This window comes from Pleurodeles waltl, chromosome 5 (genome assembly GCF_031143425.1).
Source record: "Pleurodeles waltl isolate 20211129_DDA chromosome 5, aPleWal1.hap1.20221129, whole genome shotgun sequence".
In the NCBI taxonomy this organism is placed as follows: Eukaryota; Metazoa; Chordata; class Amphibia; order Caudata; family Salamandridae; genus Pleurodeles; species Pleurodeles waltl.
The window spans coordinates 121,484,360-121,503,462 of record NC_090444.1 but is presented as its reverse complement, the minus strand read 5'-3'; the positions used below and the strand labels follow the sequence as shown (position 1 = coordinate 121,503,462).

The window sequence follows — 19,103 nt, the reverse complement described above, 5'->3', positions numbered from 1 at the left end:
CAATCAGGATTCTTATAAAGCGCGACTCCTCACCCGTAAGGGTCTCATGGCCCTGAGTGGCGGGTGTTGGGGAGGATCTACGGTTTAGTTGAAGAGCCAGGTCTTGAGGTCCTTCCTGAACTGCGGCAGTGATGGTGATTGCCTAAGGTGCAGAGGCAGGGAGTTCCAGGTCTTTGCAGCGAGGTAGGAGAAGGATCTTCCTCCAGCTGTGGTCTTGCGGATCCTTGGGATGGTGGCCAGGGAAAGTTGGGCAGAGTGGAGATGTCTGTGGGAGCGTAGAAGGAGAGGCTGAGGTATGCAGGTCCAACGTTGTGGAGAGCTTAATAGGTGTGCGTGAGGAGCTTGAAGGTAATTCTTATGTTGATATGTAGCCAGTGAAGGTCTCTTAGGTGGCCTTTGATGTGGCTGTGGCGTAAGATGTTCAGGATGAGTCTGGAGGAGGCGTTCTGGATGTTCTGCAGTTTCTTTAGGAGTTCCTGGGTGGTGCCGGCATGGAGTGCAATGCTGTAGTCGAGTCTGCTGCTGACGAGCGCATGGGTGACCGTTTTCCTGGACTTGGTGGGGATCCACTTGAAGATCATACGAAGCAGATGGAGCGTGTGGAAGCAGGAGGATGAAACGGTGTTGATTTGGCAGTTCATTGAGAGCGAGGAGTCCAGGATGATGCTGAGGTTTCCTGCATGATCTGTGGGTGTGGGGCAGGTTCAGAGCACTGCGGGTCACCAGGAGTCATTTCAGGCGAAGGGAGTGGAGCCCAGGATGAGGACTTTGGTCTTGTCTGAGTTAAGTTTGAGGCAGCTGTCCTTCATCCTGGTGGTGACTGCCTTTATCCCGTTGTGGACGTTGCTCTTGGCGGCTGTGGGTTTGTCTGTGAGAGTGAGAATCAGCTGGGTGTTGTCAGCATAGGAGACAATATTGAGTCTGCGTCTTTTGACATGGCTGCAAGCGGGGCCATGTAGATGTTGAAGAGGGTGGCGCTCAGAGAAGATCTCTGAGTCACTCAGCAGCTAATCTCAGTGGGTTCTGAGTTGAACGGTGGAAGTCTGACTCCTTGTGATTGGCCGGTAAGAAAGGAGCGGATCCATTCTAGGGCTTTTTGGCGAATGCCGGCGTTGTGGAATCTTGCGCAGAGGGTGTGGTGGGGGACGGTGTCAAAGGCGGCTGAGAGGTCCAAGAGGATGAGGGCAGCAGTTTCTCCTCGTCAAGGAGGGTGTGGATGTCGTCTGTAGTGGCGAGGAGAGCGGTCTTGGTGCTGTGGTTGCTTACAAAGCCCAATTGGGAGAGGTCCAGGATGTGGTTTGTTTCGCTGTGGTGCATCAATGAGTCATCCTGTTTCACATTTCTGGATAGTGGATACTCTAATCTATTTGACACTGTTATGCCATTAGTGTTGTTCCTTCTAATAAGTGAATATGGGATTTCTATTAAATTACACTTCTTTATTAGTTAGATCACATTTGAGCCACAAGGTGTTTTTGATGCTATGTACCTTTTCATTGAAGGGCACTCACTTGCAAGATTCACCCAATATACCTACCCTTACTCCTTCACACCCTCTGTGGATCCCTTATTCTTATTGTAATTCCTTTGCCTTTCACTCTGTTATTGTATTTACATCCAATATCTCTAATTTGTAACCACCTCCTGCACGCTCCCTGTTCAAATGGCATCCCTCACTGTACCCCTCAATTTCTATCCCTTCTACTGTACCCTCCTTTTTCACAATATTGTAAACTCCAGCTCTGTCATCTCTTTTAATTTTTTTCTGTATCTCTGTTGATTTTCAACAAGCTAAGTACCATACCAATTCATTTAGGAGCCTAGCAATATGTATTCACCTATAACTTCTGTTTCACCAGTCATGGTCGTCCCTGCCGTGTGCTGCATATACCTGTATCTTAACAATAATATAACTGTTTACTGATCAACAAGTAGCTATAGATCTGTCTTGTCCTGTGTCAAGCGGGTAGTTTCTGGCATTCCCGAATCCGTATATCAACCCAGTCTTTCTCGTATTTCCCATAGTAAGACCAGATGCAGCATCTTGCAGATCTGTGGTTCTGTGAGGACTGAAAACTCCCATGTCAAGTGTATTGTCTAGATCAATCTCCTGCACATCTGGAATTAAACCTTTGGAATTCTGTTTTCTTGTACCAAGTCTTGAAATGTTCTAAGGGTACATGTGTTATAAAGTTTTCCTACCTTTGTTCCTGGTGGAAGAGGACTTCCAGTACATATAAGTTGGAGAGGCCCTGCGGTGCCACCTGCTGCTCTGGCTATTTCTTCCGGGAGGCAATAATGTCCATTTCCTCTGTGTTTTCTGGAAGTCCAACTACTCTAATATTTGTTTGCCTGGAATGGCCTTCCTCATTCTCCATGCAATATTCAAGGTACCTCATTCACTCAGTGACTTCCTTCTCCTGCTTCTGGAGTTGCTCTGTGGTGCACTGCAACTCATTAAACATATTTTTCTGTGAGCTTGACCCTCTCTTTTAACTTCCATTTTGCATCCCACCGTAGGTTCAGATCAGTTACCAGAGTCTATTTTGCTGTCTGGTGCCTTCCTCCTGGTGTTTATTGGGCAGCACTTCTGCTTTTCAGGGTATTGCACGCATTTCTTCCATCTCCGAGAGTATTCTGCTGCTTCTTCTTTGTTTGGTTTACAGGTCTCACTGCATTTAATCCTCAGAGCCACATGTGTGCCACCATCTTGTTGCTCTGCAATTTTATTCAAAAGGAACCCACATCTTGCCCTGCTTCAGTCGGCTGCCATCCGTTGCCAGATACTCATCTTCTGGTAGGGGAGTAACTCACTTGGCATAGCCCTGCTTTTGTTCTATTCACTATTATTGTCTGAAGTAAGGGATCTGACTGAGAGCCCCAATAGAAATCAGTCCACTCCTTCATCAGTCAGCCTTGCCCCCATCCCTTGCACTCATGCACCCCTGAACCCACTTCAAATTATTTTTTTCCTTCATTGTAAAGCTCCCTGTGTACAACACTCATTTGTAGATATGCTCACACCCAATAAATCAAGGTTTTGGAGCGGACACATGCACTTGTTATTTGGATTTGTCCTGATTGAAGTCTTTGACCTCATTAAGCTAACAGAGAAGCTAAACAGGACCACTTGCGTCTGGGAACCCTGCTGTCCTTGTTGTAAACATCTCTTAAAGCTATCCACAAGTATTTAAAGTAAGTTATTTTCCTACATTACAAGCTCCAAATCCTTACTCCTCTTCTTTAACAAATCACGACAGTGATCCTACTAGGCAAACACTGAGTCTAAATCCCATAGAAAACAATGGTACTTAGAGTTCGGCGGATGAGATATCCATTACTGTTGCGGCGGAATAACCTCTCCACCGAGATCTAAATGAGGCCCTAAGTTTTTTGGATCTATTTGAATTATTACTTTACTTCCTTTATCATTTACTGGTACCGCGCAGATTCTCGGATACAAGAGCAGGTTTTACCGCATTGGCACTGCATTCTTTCTGGTTCTTCTAGCTTAAAATGGTTTACTATTAAATGCCAATTTTACACATATCTCATTATCTTTAAAATGCATTAGCCTGCACAACTGTATTCTCATTTGGCTACATTTGCCAATTGATGTTTCAGCACAGCACTGACTCAAGATGGGATAGCACAGTTAGTGGGCTAGGGGCTGATACTGTGTGACTGTCAGGTGGACAACCAATGAAAATCAAATAACTTGATTGACACGGACAACATCCTTTTCCCACAAACAATAGTAATCGGGCATGAAAGTCATGATAAATCCAGTTAGGCTCCAGGTGGGAGATCAAGGGAGCCGAATTCCTGTGTGAAATGTCACTCTGCATAATCACAAATTTGCCGGTGTTCAAGTACCCATATATTCTCGGTGTGGGAATACATCACCCGCTTTTACTGGCTGGAAGATCCAGATGCTAAAATCAATTTAGGAAAAGGCTGCAAGGCAACCAGGCCTCATGTTATGGCCCCCACCAGTGGCGTAAGAAAGGCACTGCAGCCCCATGGGGTCCCCACAGCACAGTACACAGGACCCTAACTGGGTCTGGGGGAGGCCCCCCCTCCAGGGACTTTGCAAGTGGGCCCCCTCAAGTTTTGTTATGCCACAGGCCTCATCGGACCCTTAACCTAGGACTGAGGAGAAAGTAATGCTGCCCCTGCCACACGACATCTTCTTCGCCCCCATACCCTTCCTGATCTCCCCCTCCCACCACTTCCATCCCCCACACTGGTCCCACTACAGACATGTGAGAAGGAGGTAAATATCTACATTAAATCTCAGAGAATTGGGAATTCCATGCAGAGCATTGACCAGAAAAAAGAATTCACAGCTATTCCCCATTCCATGGGATTTAACTCATAAAAGGGGGAATTCCATGCGATGATAGTTGCAGATATCGGACATTTTGGGCCCCTGGAAACTCAGCATAGAGTTCTTCCTAGCTGGTAAATGGGGCCTCAGAGGGTGAAGTTCCAGCCCTTTGCCTGGCTACCTTCAATTTGTTCTTCAGTTAGCCAGCTTTCAGGTGGCCCATTTACTCAATGGCACACCTGTTCAAAGTTCTCTGCAGTGGCGTAACAAACGTCGTGGGGGCCCCCTGCAAGGTATTTCGTGCACCCCATCTGGACTCACTCAGGAGGTCTCAGGCCAGAGTACTGTGCTGAGGGGGTCCCCTGGAGCTCAGGCCCCTCCGCACCATAGGGGCTTCAGCAGGGGCGTAGCTTGGTCAGTTAGATTGGGGGCGGTGAGCTTCAGATTTCCTGACATTCATGCTGGCATATGTTGTTAACATACATTATGTGAGAAGCGGGTTATTGGGGGCAAGGGCCAGTGGAAAGGGAAAGGAGTGCGGAGCACTTATACAGTTTTTTTTGTAAAATAACCATGTTTAAGACCTTCAAAACAGAGATAAGAGTTTGTGTGTTTTTTATCTGAGTCAGTAAAAAATTCCAGGTGAAATCTGACAGACACCTGATCGTGCATACCCGACTATTTATCAAATAATACATTATCAGTGGGGGTGTAACACCCCAAACATTCCCCCTGAAGCTACGCCCCTGGGCTGCAGGGGCCTTTGTTACGCCACTGCTTCTCTAATCCAATGACAAACTCACAGTCCAAACAGTGTACAGCAGGATATTAAAGCCTTCATTAAAGGTTTTGTATTAAATTCTGATTCCTGTGCAAAAGGAATTTTGCAATGGGATCGAAATTATGATTTGTGTGCTACTTATCACGCCGTTGCAGTTTTTCCCTGATAGATTCTCTCAGTTCAAACCTGCTGAAATGTATCGAGTGGGGAATGCCCCAGTAAAAAATGTGTATTTTGGTGTGTTAAATACTGATTCTGCATGTAATGCCTTGTACCAAGTTGAAAACTTAGAATAGGAGCTGTTTACCATAGTTGATGAATATCCTATTCTGAGGTAATAGTATTTACCAGGTGTGGCACTCTGCCCAGCTCATAGTGAGGGCCTAATTGTGGCAACTATCCAGTCTCTTCATCACAACTTGTAACCAGGACCTATGCAAATTCTGCATCTCAGATCTAACATCCAGTATTGCCCCCTCTAATGTCTACATTAATATGGCCATTTTCAACTTTACCCCCCTCTTTCCTCTAACCTGCACCACCCCTGCATCCCAAAACACACCAATGACAACCAATGGTTCAGAACATCCTGTTTCCTAGGACTCCTTCATGAGAGCATCCTTCTAATGGATCGGAAAAGCGTCACCTCTAGAATCACCGTGTAAACAATACCTGAAAATCAACTCCTCCAACTCCAATAATGTCCTGTCTCTACCACTGACTGCGACAGATGGATAACTGTGAGACCCTAGATTATTAACTAGGGAGAGAGCAGAGCATCAAGTTCAACACATTTAGTAAACTAGTCTGGACTTACCCAGGCGTTAGTGGCTTAAAGCGAATGACTTCCTGCTGAGTAAATGCTTTTAAAGGTTTTAGCAGAAGCAAAACAACGAGAAAGTTAAGAGGTTAATCGGAAAAATGTCCAAACTATTTTAGTAAAAAGAAGAAGAATGTAATGCTTAAAATGGCAAAACAGTACAATAGTTTTTAAAGGGGGTGTCAGAGGAGGTAGGACTTTTTAAAAGACAACGCAAAATATTCTTCTGAGGCTGCTCTTTTAATAATGACCGCTAGAGGGCAGCAGAGGATCTGTTTTTAGCATTGTAGCTAACAAAACCCCTCCGTAGATAATCGTCTTAGAAACAGTTCATTTGATAGTAAATGGCCTCGGCCTAAAACACAGTGTTACTGCAGCAAAGTTATTGGGCCTTATTCACAAAGGTAAATTTGGTTGTAAACTTATCTTTTTATGATGAACTTTATCATTTTTTTTTTACAGCTGCAAGGAATGTGCAAACATATTCCTGTCAGGCATAATAAACCCATATGGAGATCTCCACAGATGTAAATCCTGCGCAAAGTGTTGGAAAGTGGGTGCTCCAAAGTGCTGTTTGCCTTGGAAGTTTGGGAACAAACGTTTGTAGACATTCCCTAAGTGCGATCCCTCCCTTGTTCATCCTGGAAAGGGGTGGACATCAGCTTATGCTCAAGGCTGATGTAAATGGGGAGGGATCACCCTACATTTGCTGGACGTGTAGAGGAAGGGCTTTCCCCACAGGGAAAAATATTTACCCCGCAGAGAATATTTTTAAGTGTGCTTTGGCAGAGATGAGTCCTATTCCGCCTGCAGACTCCTCCACCATGTGGAATCTGTCCAGGGGTGATAGGATCCAGCAGGGAGGTCATGTGTCCTTTCTAAGAGGATGCCAGGAAACCAGCATACTCCTGTGAATGTTTGTGAATCGGAAAAATGTGAAAAAACACGTTCAGGCAGATATCTCTGCATGTATATTTCCTACATCGGGCTCAATATGTCTTAAGGCTTTTGAAAGCAAATATCACACTTTCAAAACTGGTAGCAACAAATTCGGGAGCCACTCCACAGATGTAAAAGCTAGACAGGCCTCCCTCCTCTCTTCCTCAGGGTCACAGTCAGATTTCAAGTCCCTGCTTCACTGGATAATGTATATCGTCCTCTTGGTCACCCATAAGCATGGGCAGCTTCTAAGATACCAGGACACAGACAGCAGAGGGCGACAGGCTCAAACACTCTACCTAAAACTCCACCAAAGTCCCAGGTACCATTTATCTGCTGGGCCTTTTTTGGGATGTCTTTCTTGCTCTTGATTTTCCTGTGGGTACAGGAAGCTAGTTTCCCTCACCCTTTGAGGACAATCCCTATAGCATAAGTACAAGAAAGCACAGCACCTAAGGCCTTAGTCTCGCACAGATTGTGTTTGCAGGTGGTGACAACCCAGAGATATAGTGGTGGGCAAGCAGTAGTTGTTGGAGGGCCACACAACTATTCCTACTAAAATCCGATTTTAGGACCTTCCCAAATTTTCAGCTTTCTTCTGATTTGTGGCTTTGACATTTCTAAGAAGCACTGTTGTAGGGGTTTCAAAAATGTCAAAAGGCTATCTCAGCTGCTGAAGGCGAAGAGGCCTACCTACGGGCTGGACTTTTAAAGTGAGGTGACTCCCTGTCCATATCAATGAAAAACTTACTGAAACAGTTTTTCTTTCTTTGCCCCCCACCACCGTGCTGTGATTCCTAGCAGTTGTGGCTCTGGTTCCCACGACCATGCTGATCCACCTGTCTGAAGATGTCAGTGCTCCCTGTCCTCTGTCTCAAGATGTCAGTGCTCCATGTCATCTTTCTGAAGATGTCAGTGCCCCCTGTCCTCTTTCTGAAGATGTCAGTGCCCCCTGTCCTCTTTCTGAAGATGTCACTGCTCCGTGTCCTCTGTCTGAAGATGTCAGTACTCCCTGTCCTCTGTCTGAAGATGTCAGTGCTCCATGTCATCTTTCTGAAGATGTCACTGCTCCGTGTCCTCTGTCTGAAGATGTCAGTGCTACCTGTCTTCTTTCTGAAGATGTCAGTGCCCCCTGTCCTCTGTCTGAAGATGTCAGTGCTCCCTGTCCTCTGCCTGAAGATATCAGTGCTCCCTGTCCACTGTCTGAAGATGTCACTCCTCCGTGTCCTCTGCCTGAAGATGTCAGTGCTCCCTGTCCTCTGCCTGAAGATGTCAGTGCTCCCTGTCCTCTTTCTGAAGATGTCACTGCTCCGTGTCCTCTTTCTGAAGATGTCAGTGCTCCCTGTCCTCTGGCTGAAGATGTCAGTGATACATGTCTTGCTGGCCGTTTTTCAGCAGTAAAGAAAGGAAGGCTGCAATTATAAAGTATTGGAAATGAGTTATAGTTTAATTACCTTTTTTGACAAGTTCATACTGCTATTGCCTTCTTCCTTCTGGTCGTCATGAACATTCCTTTATTCTTCAGAAAATACCATGGCTACTGTTTGCAAACAGTGCACGGGGAATTCCGAATGCAGAATCTGCTTAACTTTCCTTGACATTGCTTCCTTTTGGACCATGATAAGGAGGCCTGTTCTGGATTCCAGTGCATTGTAATGCTTCTGCTATCTAGCTTTCATCATTTTCATTGGGCATTTGCTATAATTTTGTGTCCCTAATTTTTGGTCCATTTTTCCAGATTCAAAAGTTCTCTTGCATTCCTGATTTCGTAAGTTAGTGCTGGTTCTTTTCTCTAGCCTGATTGCAGGGAGGGTTTGGTGCTTTTGTGGTATCTTCAATTTCTATCTTCACCTTTAGTCAAGAGCAGCAGGATTGCTAAGGAGGTTCCTTCTGCCCTGTAGCTTTTTTCTCCTTTTCGGCCAACTCGAGAAGGCATTGGTCACTTTCCACATGTCTGTACTGTCCTAGGTAGCACCACGGCTGGTGGAAAGGCTTGCATCTGCTTCAGGCAGTTAAAGTAAACCATAAAGAAGCTATTACTCCATCCAGCCTGTGACCGGTTGCAAAACTAATATTTTCAGAGCCAGTTGGTATTCATGGATCCATCTCAGGGCATGGCTCAAACCAGGCAACATCAGTCGCAGAAGTTGCATCAGATTCGTATAGAATAACGAATCCAGCCATGAAAGAGTCCCTCTTGGTTCGCTCCACCGACACTCCAGTAGTCCATCCATCTGTTCCTCATTTTTTGAGGCAGTCTTTATAACTTAAAAAGTTCTCGGACTCTCTGACATGCATTTTTCCTTTCACAGTGGACAGGTTTCAAAATACGGTGCCAAGGTTGGTCTTCTGGTGAGTTTCCTATTTGAGTAGCTCTGGCTTGAGCAACACCTTTAGAGGTGGCCTCAGATCCTTGCCCAGATAACTGCAGCACTTTCTATATGGTTCAAGAAAATGTTTGTGCATTAAGATGTTAAATACTTTGCCTAGTAGGAACGCTGTAATAGCCAGCACAAAGAATGGATTTCTTGACCTGTGTCACTTGATAGCTGAAACTACATTACAGGTAATATAAATTACCTTGTTTCATTGTGGTCTGAAAGAAGAAGTCAAGGACGAGTGATCTTAGCCCTGTCCTACCAGTTTTGTTAATCTTCTTCATTGTATTCTGCTGATTGAACATGGATTCAAGGTAGATGTGATTACATGTTTTTTTAAGCTTACCATTTACTTTAAGGTGAAAGAACAACTGAGCAGGAGTATTTCTTTATTGTGGTGGCTCCAGGCAGGTGGTCCGAGCCTGCCATGTTTGCCCTAAACAAACCTTGGGAATTACCAATCCCCATACCTCATGTGAGGGAACTATGCAGATGAATGTATACTGTGAATGGACACTTCTCTAAATAGCTCTGATGGTCAAGTTCAGATTTCTTTTAAGAACTAGTAAAGCGTGAGTGTTCATACGTCTGTTCTCCGACATTGTGGAGTCTGTGAAATGTTTTAGACCATGATCGGCTACTCTGCATGGTACTCCACCAGTCTCTGGACCGTTGAAAGAGACTTCTTTATCATTACTATTCTTCTTGAGAAATGCTTTATTTAGGCTTTATTCCTCCCTCTAACTATGCTTTTATATTTGCTATACCTTGGTTTAAGAGGCACAATCTGTATATAAAGTGTGTAAAGTGGGCCTCCAGAACAATTGCAGTTCTCCAGGCACTTTTTAGTTACCCATAGAAGAAATTATGGAGATCAATAGAAAGTGAAGTCTGTGGCTGTCTTTCTGTGCTTCCCTCTCGTTATCACGCACTTTCCACGGTATTTATTAAACCTTCATTTCACTCCCTCCCTCTTCATTGGGAGTACGACTGCTCTATAGCTCTTGATCCAGGACTCATTGTTCTTTTTGGTCAAATGTATTCCTTGTTGGAATATTTACAGACGGATCCACACAATAAACACGTCATATTCTCATCCTCAAAATCTGGAGCAGCCGTGGATTCCATTCCCAAAGAGAGATCAAGATCTTGTGCCCTAAATCAACTACTGAGGGTTAAATTGAATAATGATCAAGGACAGTTGTTCTCTACCTCTTATGAAAGACAACTTGGAGTCAGTACAAGGGGCACCAGTGTTCATCAAGTTGGATATGTGAGGTGCTTATCATCCTTTGTACTTAAAAGAAGACCTGGAAACGGAAGAATAGACACAGACCTTTAGCACCCAGCTTGGACATTCTGAATACCGGGTGATGCCAGTGAGGACGTACAGTGCTCTTGCTGTTTTCCAGCACTTCATATAGTTTGTGTTTCTGGATGTTTTAAATCATTTTGCATTTGCTTTACTTGGATGATATCTTTACTTTCTTCAGAGGTATCACTGAACACCATGAACATCTCTATAGATGCATCTGGATTACAGCAAGATCAGTAGACTTGCAAACCAGATAAATGTGACTCCAAAAGAGAATAAATGTAATTTTAGGACTAGTCTTTCTTGATTTTCAATGGATGGAAGAAGATTTTAGCAATCTTAGAATTGCCCTTGCTGACTAATATTAAAGAGATTCAGGGCTTTCTTGGGTTACTCAACTGTCTAACAACATCACATGCATTTTGAAGAAAGAAAACATGAAAATACATTTTCTGTGATTTCTCAAGCAGAATTGCCATTCAATATATTGTGGACTCAGGCTCCACTTTTTCAGCATCCCAGTCCTGTTAAGAAATTCATAGTTGAAATGAGCACCTCTGAAAAGGCAGTAGGAGCGGTCTTGTTGCAACTCCAGGATTATAATGGATTTGAGCACCCAGTTTTTACCTATGCCACATATTGCCGGAAAGTGAGAGAAATGATTACATTTTTAAGAAGATGAATTGAGTATGAACATAGCTTGCAGTGAATTGAGGCATCTGCTACTCCATGCCAGAGAACATGTTGAAACCCGTACTGACTACAGAAATCAGAAATATCTATCGAACTTGCAGTGTAAACATTGTTGACAAGTCAAACGGACATTTTCCTTTTCACATTACAGCTTTACTATAACCTATGTTCCTGGTCCACTAAATCTTATATAGCAGATGCTCTGTCAATTGTTATTCTGAATCACTTTTTTATGAACAACTAACTATACCATGACACTGAGTGGTTGGCATAGTGCAGTCTTTTTGGGAAAGGATAAAAGTAGCTAAAAAAAGAGTAACTCCCAGGAATTGAGGGATTTTTCTTGTCAACACACAATTTATCCAGCACAATAACTTATACTTCAGACAAAAGCTTTGTTTATTCCAACAAAATAGTTGTGACTTCATGTGATGTGCATGTGCGTCGGCTTAGTCATTTCTCATCTTAGGGAAACTAGAAAAATGTTGGACCTCTTTTGTGATCTTTTTGACATCCTTCAGTCATCAGATTTGAAAATTATGTTTTCGCACATCTAATATGTGCCAGAATAAATTATTGCAATATAAACCTTTTTGATTTAATCAACCCTCAGAGTTGACTCCTGAACCATGACATAATACGTCTACTGACTTCATTGTCAAATCTTTATTCCTGTGATGGAGATCAATTAATAATGGTCATGGTAAACACTTTCTCTAAGATGGCCCATTTGACCCCTTTCTGGAAATTACCTACAGGAGGTGCAGTGGTCAGACATGTTTTACCATATTTTTTGTCTACACATCCTTGTTTAGACAATCATTTCAGATAGAGGAATGCAGTATGTATCATCGTTTTGGAAGGCCCAATGCGAGGTACCTGTTATTGAGCAAGCCTTTATGCTACATTGCTGTTACCGGACTAACAGCCAAACAGAGCGAGTTAATCAGTGCAACACTATTTCTATTGGGGAAACATCCTGAACAACTAGGTCTCAACCACTACTTGCCTGAACCACTACTGCTAAACAACTAAAAAGTCTCAAGAACGAAGTACTGAACAACTACTGTCTAAACAATGATTTTGCCTGAATAACGATTGCCTGAACAACGAATTTTAAGGTAAGTGTTTTATAAAAAAACTTTTTTTTATGGTTTAGTAGTTGTTTAGAATTTTAAGGTATGTTTTTCTTTTTTTAATGGTTTATAAGTTGTTTAGAATTTATATATATATATATATATATATCTATCTATCTATATATATATATATATATATATATAAAACTTACCTTAAAATTCGTTGTTCAGGCAATCGTTATTCAGGCAAAATCATTGTTTAGACAGTAGTTGTTCAGTACTTTGTTGCTGAGACTTTTTAGTTTAGTAGTAGTGGTTTAGGCTATCGTTGTTTAGGACCTAGTTGTTCCGTCACATATTCTTTCTATTGTAATTCCTGTCGAGATAACTGGGCATCCTATTTGGCAGTGGCCGTGGTTTCCTACAGGAGTGAAACTCATAATGCCTCTAAAATCTCACTATTTTTATTCTCTCCTAGGATCATCCCTTTTTTGCCTCGCACTGATTCCTTAGTTCCAGTGGCTCTGCGTTCATAAGGCTTTTAATAACCATACAACTGGGAGGAACCTCCTGATACATAAAATATCCAACAAAAAATGATTTGTACAGCAACAACTCTGTATAGTATAGTGCAGTGGTTCCCAACCTGTGGTCCGGAGACCCCTCGGGGTCCGCGAAGCCTTCTCAGGGGGTCCGCGAGAGCCTAGAAAATTAAAAAATATTAATTAATATTGACAAATTAGGTCCCCAGCTTCCAGTAATGACTCAGGCGGGGGTCCCCGAATTCTAATGATGATTGAGTGGGTGTCCCTGGGTTCCATTAATGTTAAAGTGGGGGTCCACAGAAATCAAAAGGTTGGGAACCACTGGTATAGTGTATCCTCTTATAATAGGCACATATGTGATGTGTGATGCTCCAGTAATAACATCTCATGTCTTCCTGCAAGAGACCTTCTAGTCCTCTGTTCTCCATGAAGGCCCTAATGAGGGTCGTTCACGCCTATTCTAGGTCGGTTAGGCAGTGGGGAAATGTAATTGCAATCCCCTTAGGAGAGGGGAGTCTAAAAGAACTGATTTATGGGGCGATCATGCCCAGTGATGCAAAACTTTTCTGAAAATCCTCTTTGTGTCATTCCTATTTAAAAATATAATTTTATTAATGAGTTTGATATTTAACACTGCACAGAAAGCTGCACCAGTGTTGTTTCTAGAACATATGTAGGCTGAGATAGGCAATAGGGATTTTATACTTAAAATAGGCCATCACAAATTACAAGGCCACTTCACCCTTTGCAGTAACACTTCTGAATTATCTTAGTGAAGGGGCATTACAAGTTCAACGTTATCATACCTCTCTTCTACACATTATGAACTTAGGCATCCTGGGCACCTCTAGCAGGTAGCTGCTTTAGGGGCTCAATACGAGTTTAGAGGTCCCAACGCGGGGCCACCAAACTTGCAGAGTCGGTGGTCAGATGGCGATCATCCCGCCAAACGTATAATGTGCCGGTCGGACTGCCACAGCCGTGGTGGTCCGACCACCACCACGATGCTGACGGTCTTCTGACCGCCAGCCTCGTAATGAGGCCCTTAGTGTTCAACTGAAGCTTTTAAGCATCTCTGAAAGGGTTATTCGACCAGGGTTGTGCTGCATTTCTGGCCTGTAGAAATCAGTGTTGTAGAGACAAGCCTGAAGCCTTGTTTTTAAACTCATCACTGTGAGTGGTTCAAATTTACGTTGAAGCTCAGATGACATCTGGCATTTATGCGCTTTGTGCATTATTCAAATGTTCACACCTTTCAGGATTGTTGGCCCATGCCCCTATGTATGATTCAGTCTTTGTGTCCTGCTTGATGTAACCTCTGTGCTTTCTCACGTAGATCTTCAACAATTAAAATAAATGCAGGTAATTTCAGAGTTCTTTAGCCATGTAAAGGTGATTAGTGTTTGGCATGTGCTTGTGTATGCTCATTGGCTGTGTCTGCATATATATTCTTCACATTTTTATGGCTGGTGAACCAGTGGTTATGTGTACATGAATCAAACCTCATACTTCCCACGGCCAAGGTCAAGAATAGTATTAGATCTTGGAGTTACAAGACAAGACATAGAGATTGACATAAAATAGAATTTTCAGGCTCTTTTGGGTGAAATGACCAGAAGCGTTTACTTGTCACTGTCATGAGCTTTTGGTTCATACCACATTGTTTGCTATTTTGAGGGTTAATGTGTCTTGAGCCTCACAAGGAATGTGACAAATTCTAAACTAGTATTTCTTAAAAGATCATTGATTCCTGACATCAGAATGGCGTATATCTGTTCTAATTGTTATTTGTGTGTATCTTATAGCACTGATGCTGTTTGAAAGCCAGCCCTGGCAGGTGCCTACGTCACACCATGGATCCGATGAGGAATAGAGGAACTGCATCACATGAGAGAGAAAAGAAGGTCTCTCATACAGAAAAGTTACGTCATTTCTCTCTTTGAAGATTAGACTTTCAAGAAGAAAATGCTGTGGACACAACCTTCTGCCATGACAGTTTCAAATTTGAAGAGACCTTTTGATACATCATCAAATAAACAACCTAAATGTGAACAAAGAAGCAATACAGAGACCAACACATGTGACACTTTAAACCACTGGCAATTTCTTGGACCCACATTTTAACAATGGAAGCATGTCCTTGGTGTGTGTTAAAGGCACTCAAACATGTGTGTGGCTGAGGCTTACATTCAGTGCACAGGAAAATGTAATATATGAATGAATTCCTACCTAGTAATATGTGTCAACTGAAGAATTTAAATCATGAAACAAAATACAGGCAATTATATGAACCAAGATAATGACACCCATGATACACTGCTTAAAAACAGGATATGAAAATGAGAACATATGTCAAATGTTGGATATGATGTGTTGGTTTTGTTGGATTATTAGTAATAAGGGTGAACAGTGGCAGTATTGAAGCCACTGTAAGGAGCACACCAGAGATTTGTTTACACTTTTAGTAAAAGACACATTTAATGAAATTTACTTCCAGTTTGTTTTGTGGTTTAATCCTTGAAGATCTATTGACACTCCACAAGCAATAAAGAGCTGCGGAGAAGCTTCAGATAAAGATTTTAGTAGAATGCTTGAAACATCTACAGTTAAGGTTTTGGAAGTCGTCACATTGTGTTGGGAGACAAAATGTAACATATAATGTCTTTTGGGGGCCATGTTGCATAAGGATTAAGAGTGGAGGCCATACTCTAGGTGAGATGTAACTAATGAGGTTAAGCAAAGGCTAGCCTTAAGTCCATCGTGCTCCTACTACCTCTTGCTCTATGAGCCATCCTTATGGTTCACTTCAGAGCCTTACAGCACAGTTTTAATAAAAAAGGAATCAGTATAAAGACTTCAGCCAACCTCCTAACTTTCACAGTCAGGAGTGTATTATTCCTACATAAAGGCCCACTTTCTCTAACATCTGAGAACCATGCATTAGCTGCAGGAATTCCTAAATTCATATGCAGTGCCTTACATCTTCTACAAACCACTATCGCCAATATGTGATAGTTATCATTGTTTAGCTGTTATCAATCATGTGATATATATATTTTTTGCTGTGTTTTACTATTTATTTTTTATATGATGTTTACGTTTAAATGGTGGAAAAAAATTCTTTATGTCATTGTGTTTTAACCAAAAGGGTTTGCTGTTTTTATTTCTTTGTTTTTAAGTTTACAAAATGAATTGATCCATGTTCTCAGATCATGTGGAATTATGTAATAAAAATGTTGGTCACTATGCTTGACACCTCCAAGGCAATCTGGAATATTGTAGAGGACTCAGTAAATGGATGTACTAAATACATGCAGATCTATTTGTATCTTGCATAGAGGGTGTGTTGTTATTCAGTCATTGCGTCGGTTCAACAGCACATCTGTTTTCAGTGCCAGCTAGCATCCATAATGAAATATTGCCAGTTTGCGAGGAAAAAGTACATGTGTGTACATTCAAGACCAAAAATTCTTCTTTGGTCTGTGTAGTGTAACTAGAGTCTAGCACTTTAGCATATTGTTCCAGAAGAAGCATGGCGACCCTCGCCATTTTGTCTTGCTAGAGAGAAAGTAGTCTCACGTGGTGTTCTGGATGTTCTTGATTTGCTATCAATAATGCATCTTCTATGGCCTTTTCAGAACCCAGACAAACAGCAACATACAAATCAAAAGGGGAAAAGAAACATATCTGTCACGTTATTTGTTGGTTTATAGCCTGGGTTACCTTCAGAAATGGATTATAGAGATAAGAGATACACTTCTCAGAGATATATATATATATATAGAGAGAGATATATATATATATATGTATATATATATATATATATATATATATATATAGAGAGAGAGAGAGAGAGAGAGAGAGAGAGAGATTTATATATAGATATTAACATATCGGATTTTCTCCCTCCAGGGACCTCTATCCCTTTCAAACTTGTAGTGGGTCCCAAACAAAAGGGAGATAGCGGCACCACCAGATCTGGAATCCAAATGTTTTGATTTATTCACAAAGTGCTCGGTGCATGTGAAGAAAAATGGCGACGCGTTTCGGCTAAAGCCATCAACTGGTTATAGAGTTCATTGTGCTAGAGTGCCTTTTTACATCCAAAAAAACCACTCCCTCTTCACACATATTGCAACCACCACTGGAGCGTTAACCGTCATGCCCATGTTTTCCAATGTTGTTTTTGGTTACCTTTATGGGGGTCATGTCTAAGTATGTAAACTATCATACATTAAACACTATAAGGAGTTTTCTAATATACATGGTAAGGTACCTGTTGAAAAATGGTAAAGTACCCTTTGACCTCTTCCTCACTGCTATATACACATTATATCCATTTACTAATTTCTTTGTGATGGTTTATTCACTCATCTCTTTGTCACTCCCACATTCTCTCGGAAAATCTAAGACTGGGGTTCCCTCTGGGTTATTGCAAAACCGCTAATCTATTTATTTGCTTTACTCTATTTCCATGAAGAGCATATAAGGGATTAAGAAGGTAACACAATCCTATCTCTATGTTATTTTTAATCCATAAATTAAAGTGCAGATGCATTAATAAAGTGCCAAACCTGTTAATTATCTCTTTTCCACTGATTCCATCAGTACACTGTTAGCTATTAATCCATAATCAACACTGTGCATTTATTTCAATGTCTATTCAAGATTCTATAATTACACTGTAAATGATATTAAGTTCTAGAGATTCTTCTATTAATCTGATACTGTAATTAACTAGGTGCAGGTGCAAACAATTGAAGCACATTGTCTATCGGGTAAGGCATACTGTAGGTTGTTATACCTATAGAAGTTGTAAGGTAAAGTGCCTCATTAAAGTGCAGGTGCATTATTATATAAAAAGTATGTAAAATTTGTTATATAAAATATTGCACTTCAATGACCCAATGCACGTGTGAACTGTTAAAGCACATGAGAAGGCTGGGTAATTTATTGCCATAGATTTTATAAGGAGACTAAAAATCCTTTAGGTGAAGTACCATATAAAAGTGCATGTGCCTTACACTAAAATTGTTGTCATAATTTCTAGTTTTTTAATTGCCCATTTTAAATACCCTAGCGTGTCTCTTCTTTTTAACAAAGTGCTTCTATTTCACTGATCATATTTTAAAGAATTCCCTAATGGAATATCTATATGTCTTTTTTTCTGTCAAGTTTCCTATTAGTGAGAATCATATAAGATTCATTGTCTAATTCTAATAGGACTCAAGGACATCCCATGAACAAATATCACAGATGAACGTGTAATTCTGCATCTGCATTTAACCCCCAAAGACTTTCAGTTCCCATTGAGATTATCCATCTTGACTCATTTCTCCGCAGATATTGTTCTTGATTTCCCCCTCTAGGATTACGATTGATGCATTGTATCCCATAGTACTGTAATCCTGTATGTTCTCCATTGTGTTGTTCCCAAACGTGCTTCGCCATAGAGGATGTCATATCCTTGTTATAAATTGCTCTTAAATATTGGAGTATGCAAAGTTTTAGTTTGTTCACAGTACTTCCCACATATTTCTTGCGCCACACCCACATTCCAAAACATAGGTTACAAATGTTGTCTCACAAGTAATTCTCTCTCTGATTTTCATTGATTTTCCATTATGTACTTGGAATGTGGATGTGTTTTATACATACTTATGCTCAATGAAAATTGAAAATCAATTTGAGCTACTCATATACTAATATATACTTCAGACTGTACCTGCAGGTTTTCACATTTTCAGACAGGAAAGAAGACTTGTAGGTAAATTGGGCAGTGTGGTCGCCTTTTTGACCCATTGTCTTTGCCATAGTTTTTTGCCAGTGCCGTGCAGCATTGGATTTTTGAGGAAGCTGTGCAGCATTGGCAACCCCCACACCCTCATCCCCGAGAAAAAAAGTAAATAAAAAATACATTTATTTGTGTGAAAGTGCTTTTTGCAATGCAGACCATCCCAGCAACAAATAGCTGCTGGGCTCTCCATAATGTAATATTGAAAGGACTGTGAGGGTGGGGAAGCAATGGAGTACCGAGCAAAGGGTAGGTGGAGGCCAAGCAATGGGGACTGGATGATGGGTGAGGAAACAGTGGAGGCAAAAAAGTACTTTCTGGTATGTGTAACGGCACAGGAGCAAATGTCAGTGGCTGGGCCATCCAAAAGAAGTTTATTTAAATGAACTTGAGGGTAATAGATAAGTAGGTAAGGGTGACAGGCTTTGGGGG

At 41.6% G+C, this 19,103-nt stretch overlaps 1 protein-coding gene across 3 annotated transcripts in view; it reads left to right on the top strand.

The window, feature by feature from the left end:
• Window positions 1-16,205, top strand: part of FBXO16 (F-box protein 16) — a 224,569-nt gene extending 208,364 nt beyond the window's left edge. For all 3 annotated transcript variants that reach the window (XM_069233776.1, XM_069233777.1, XM_069233779.1), the window contains exon 9: window positions 14,683-16,205. In XM_069233776.1, the coding sequence (XP_069089877.1) occupies window positions 14,683-14,750 (68 nt within the window). In that variant the 3' untranslated portion in view covers window positions 14,751-16,205. The remainder of the gene's footprint in view (window positions 1-14,682) is intronic.
• Window positions 16,206-19,103: the final 2,898 nt, after the last annotated feature.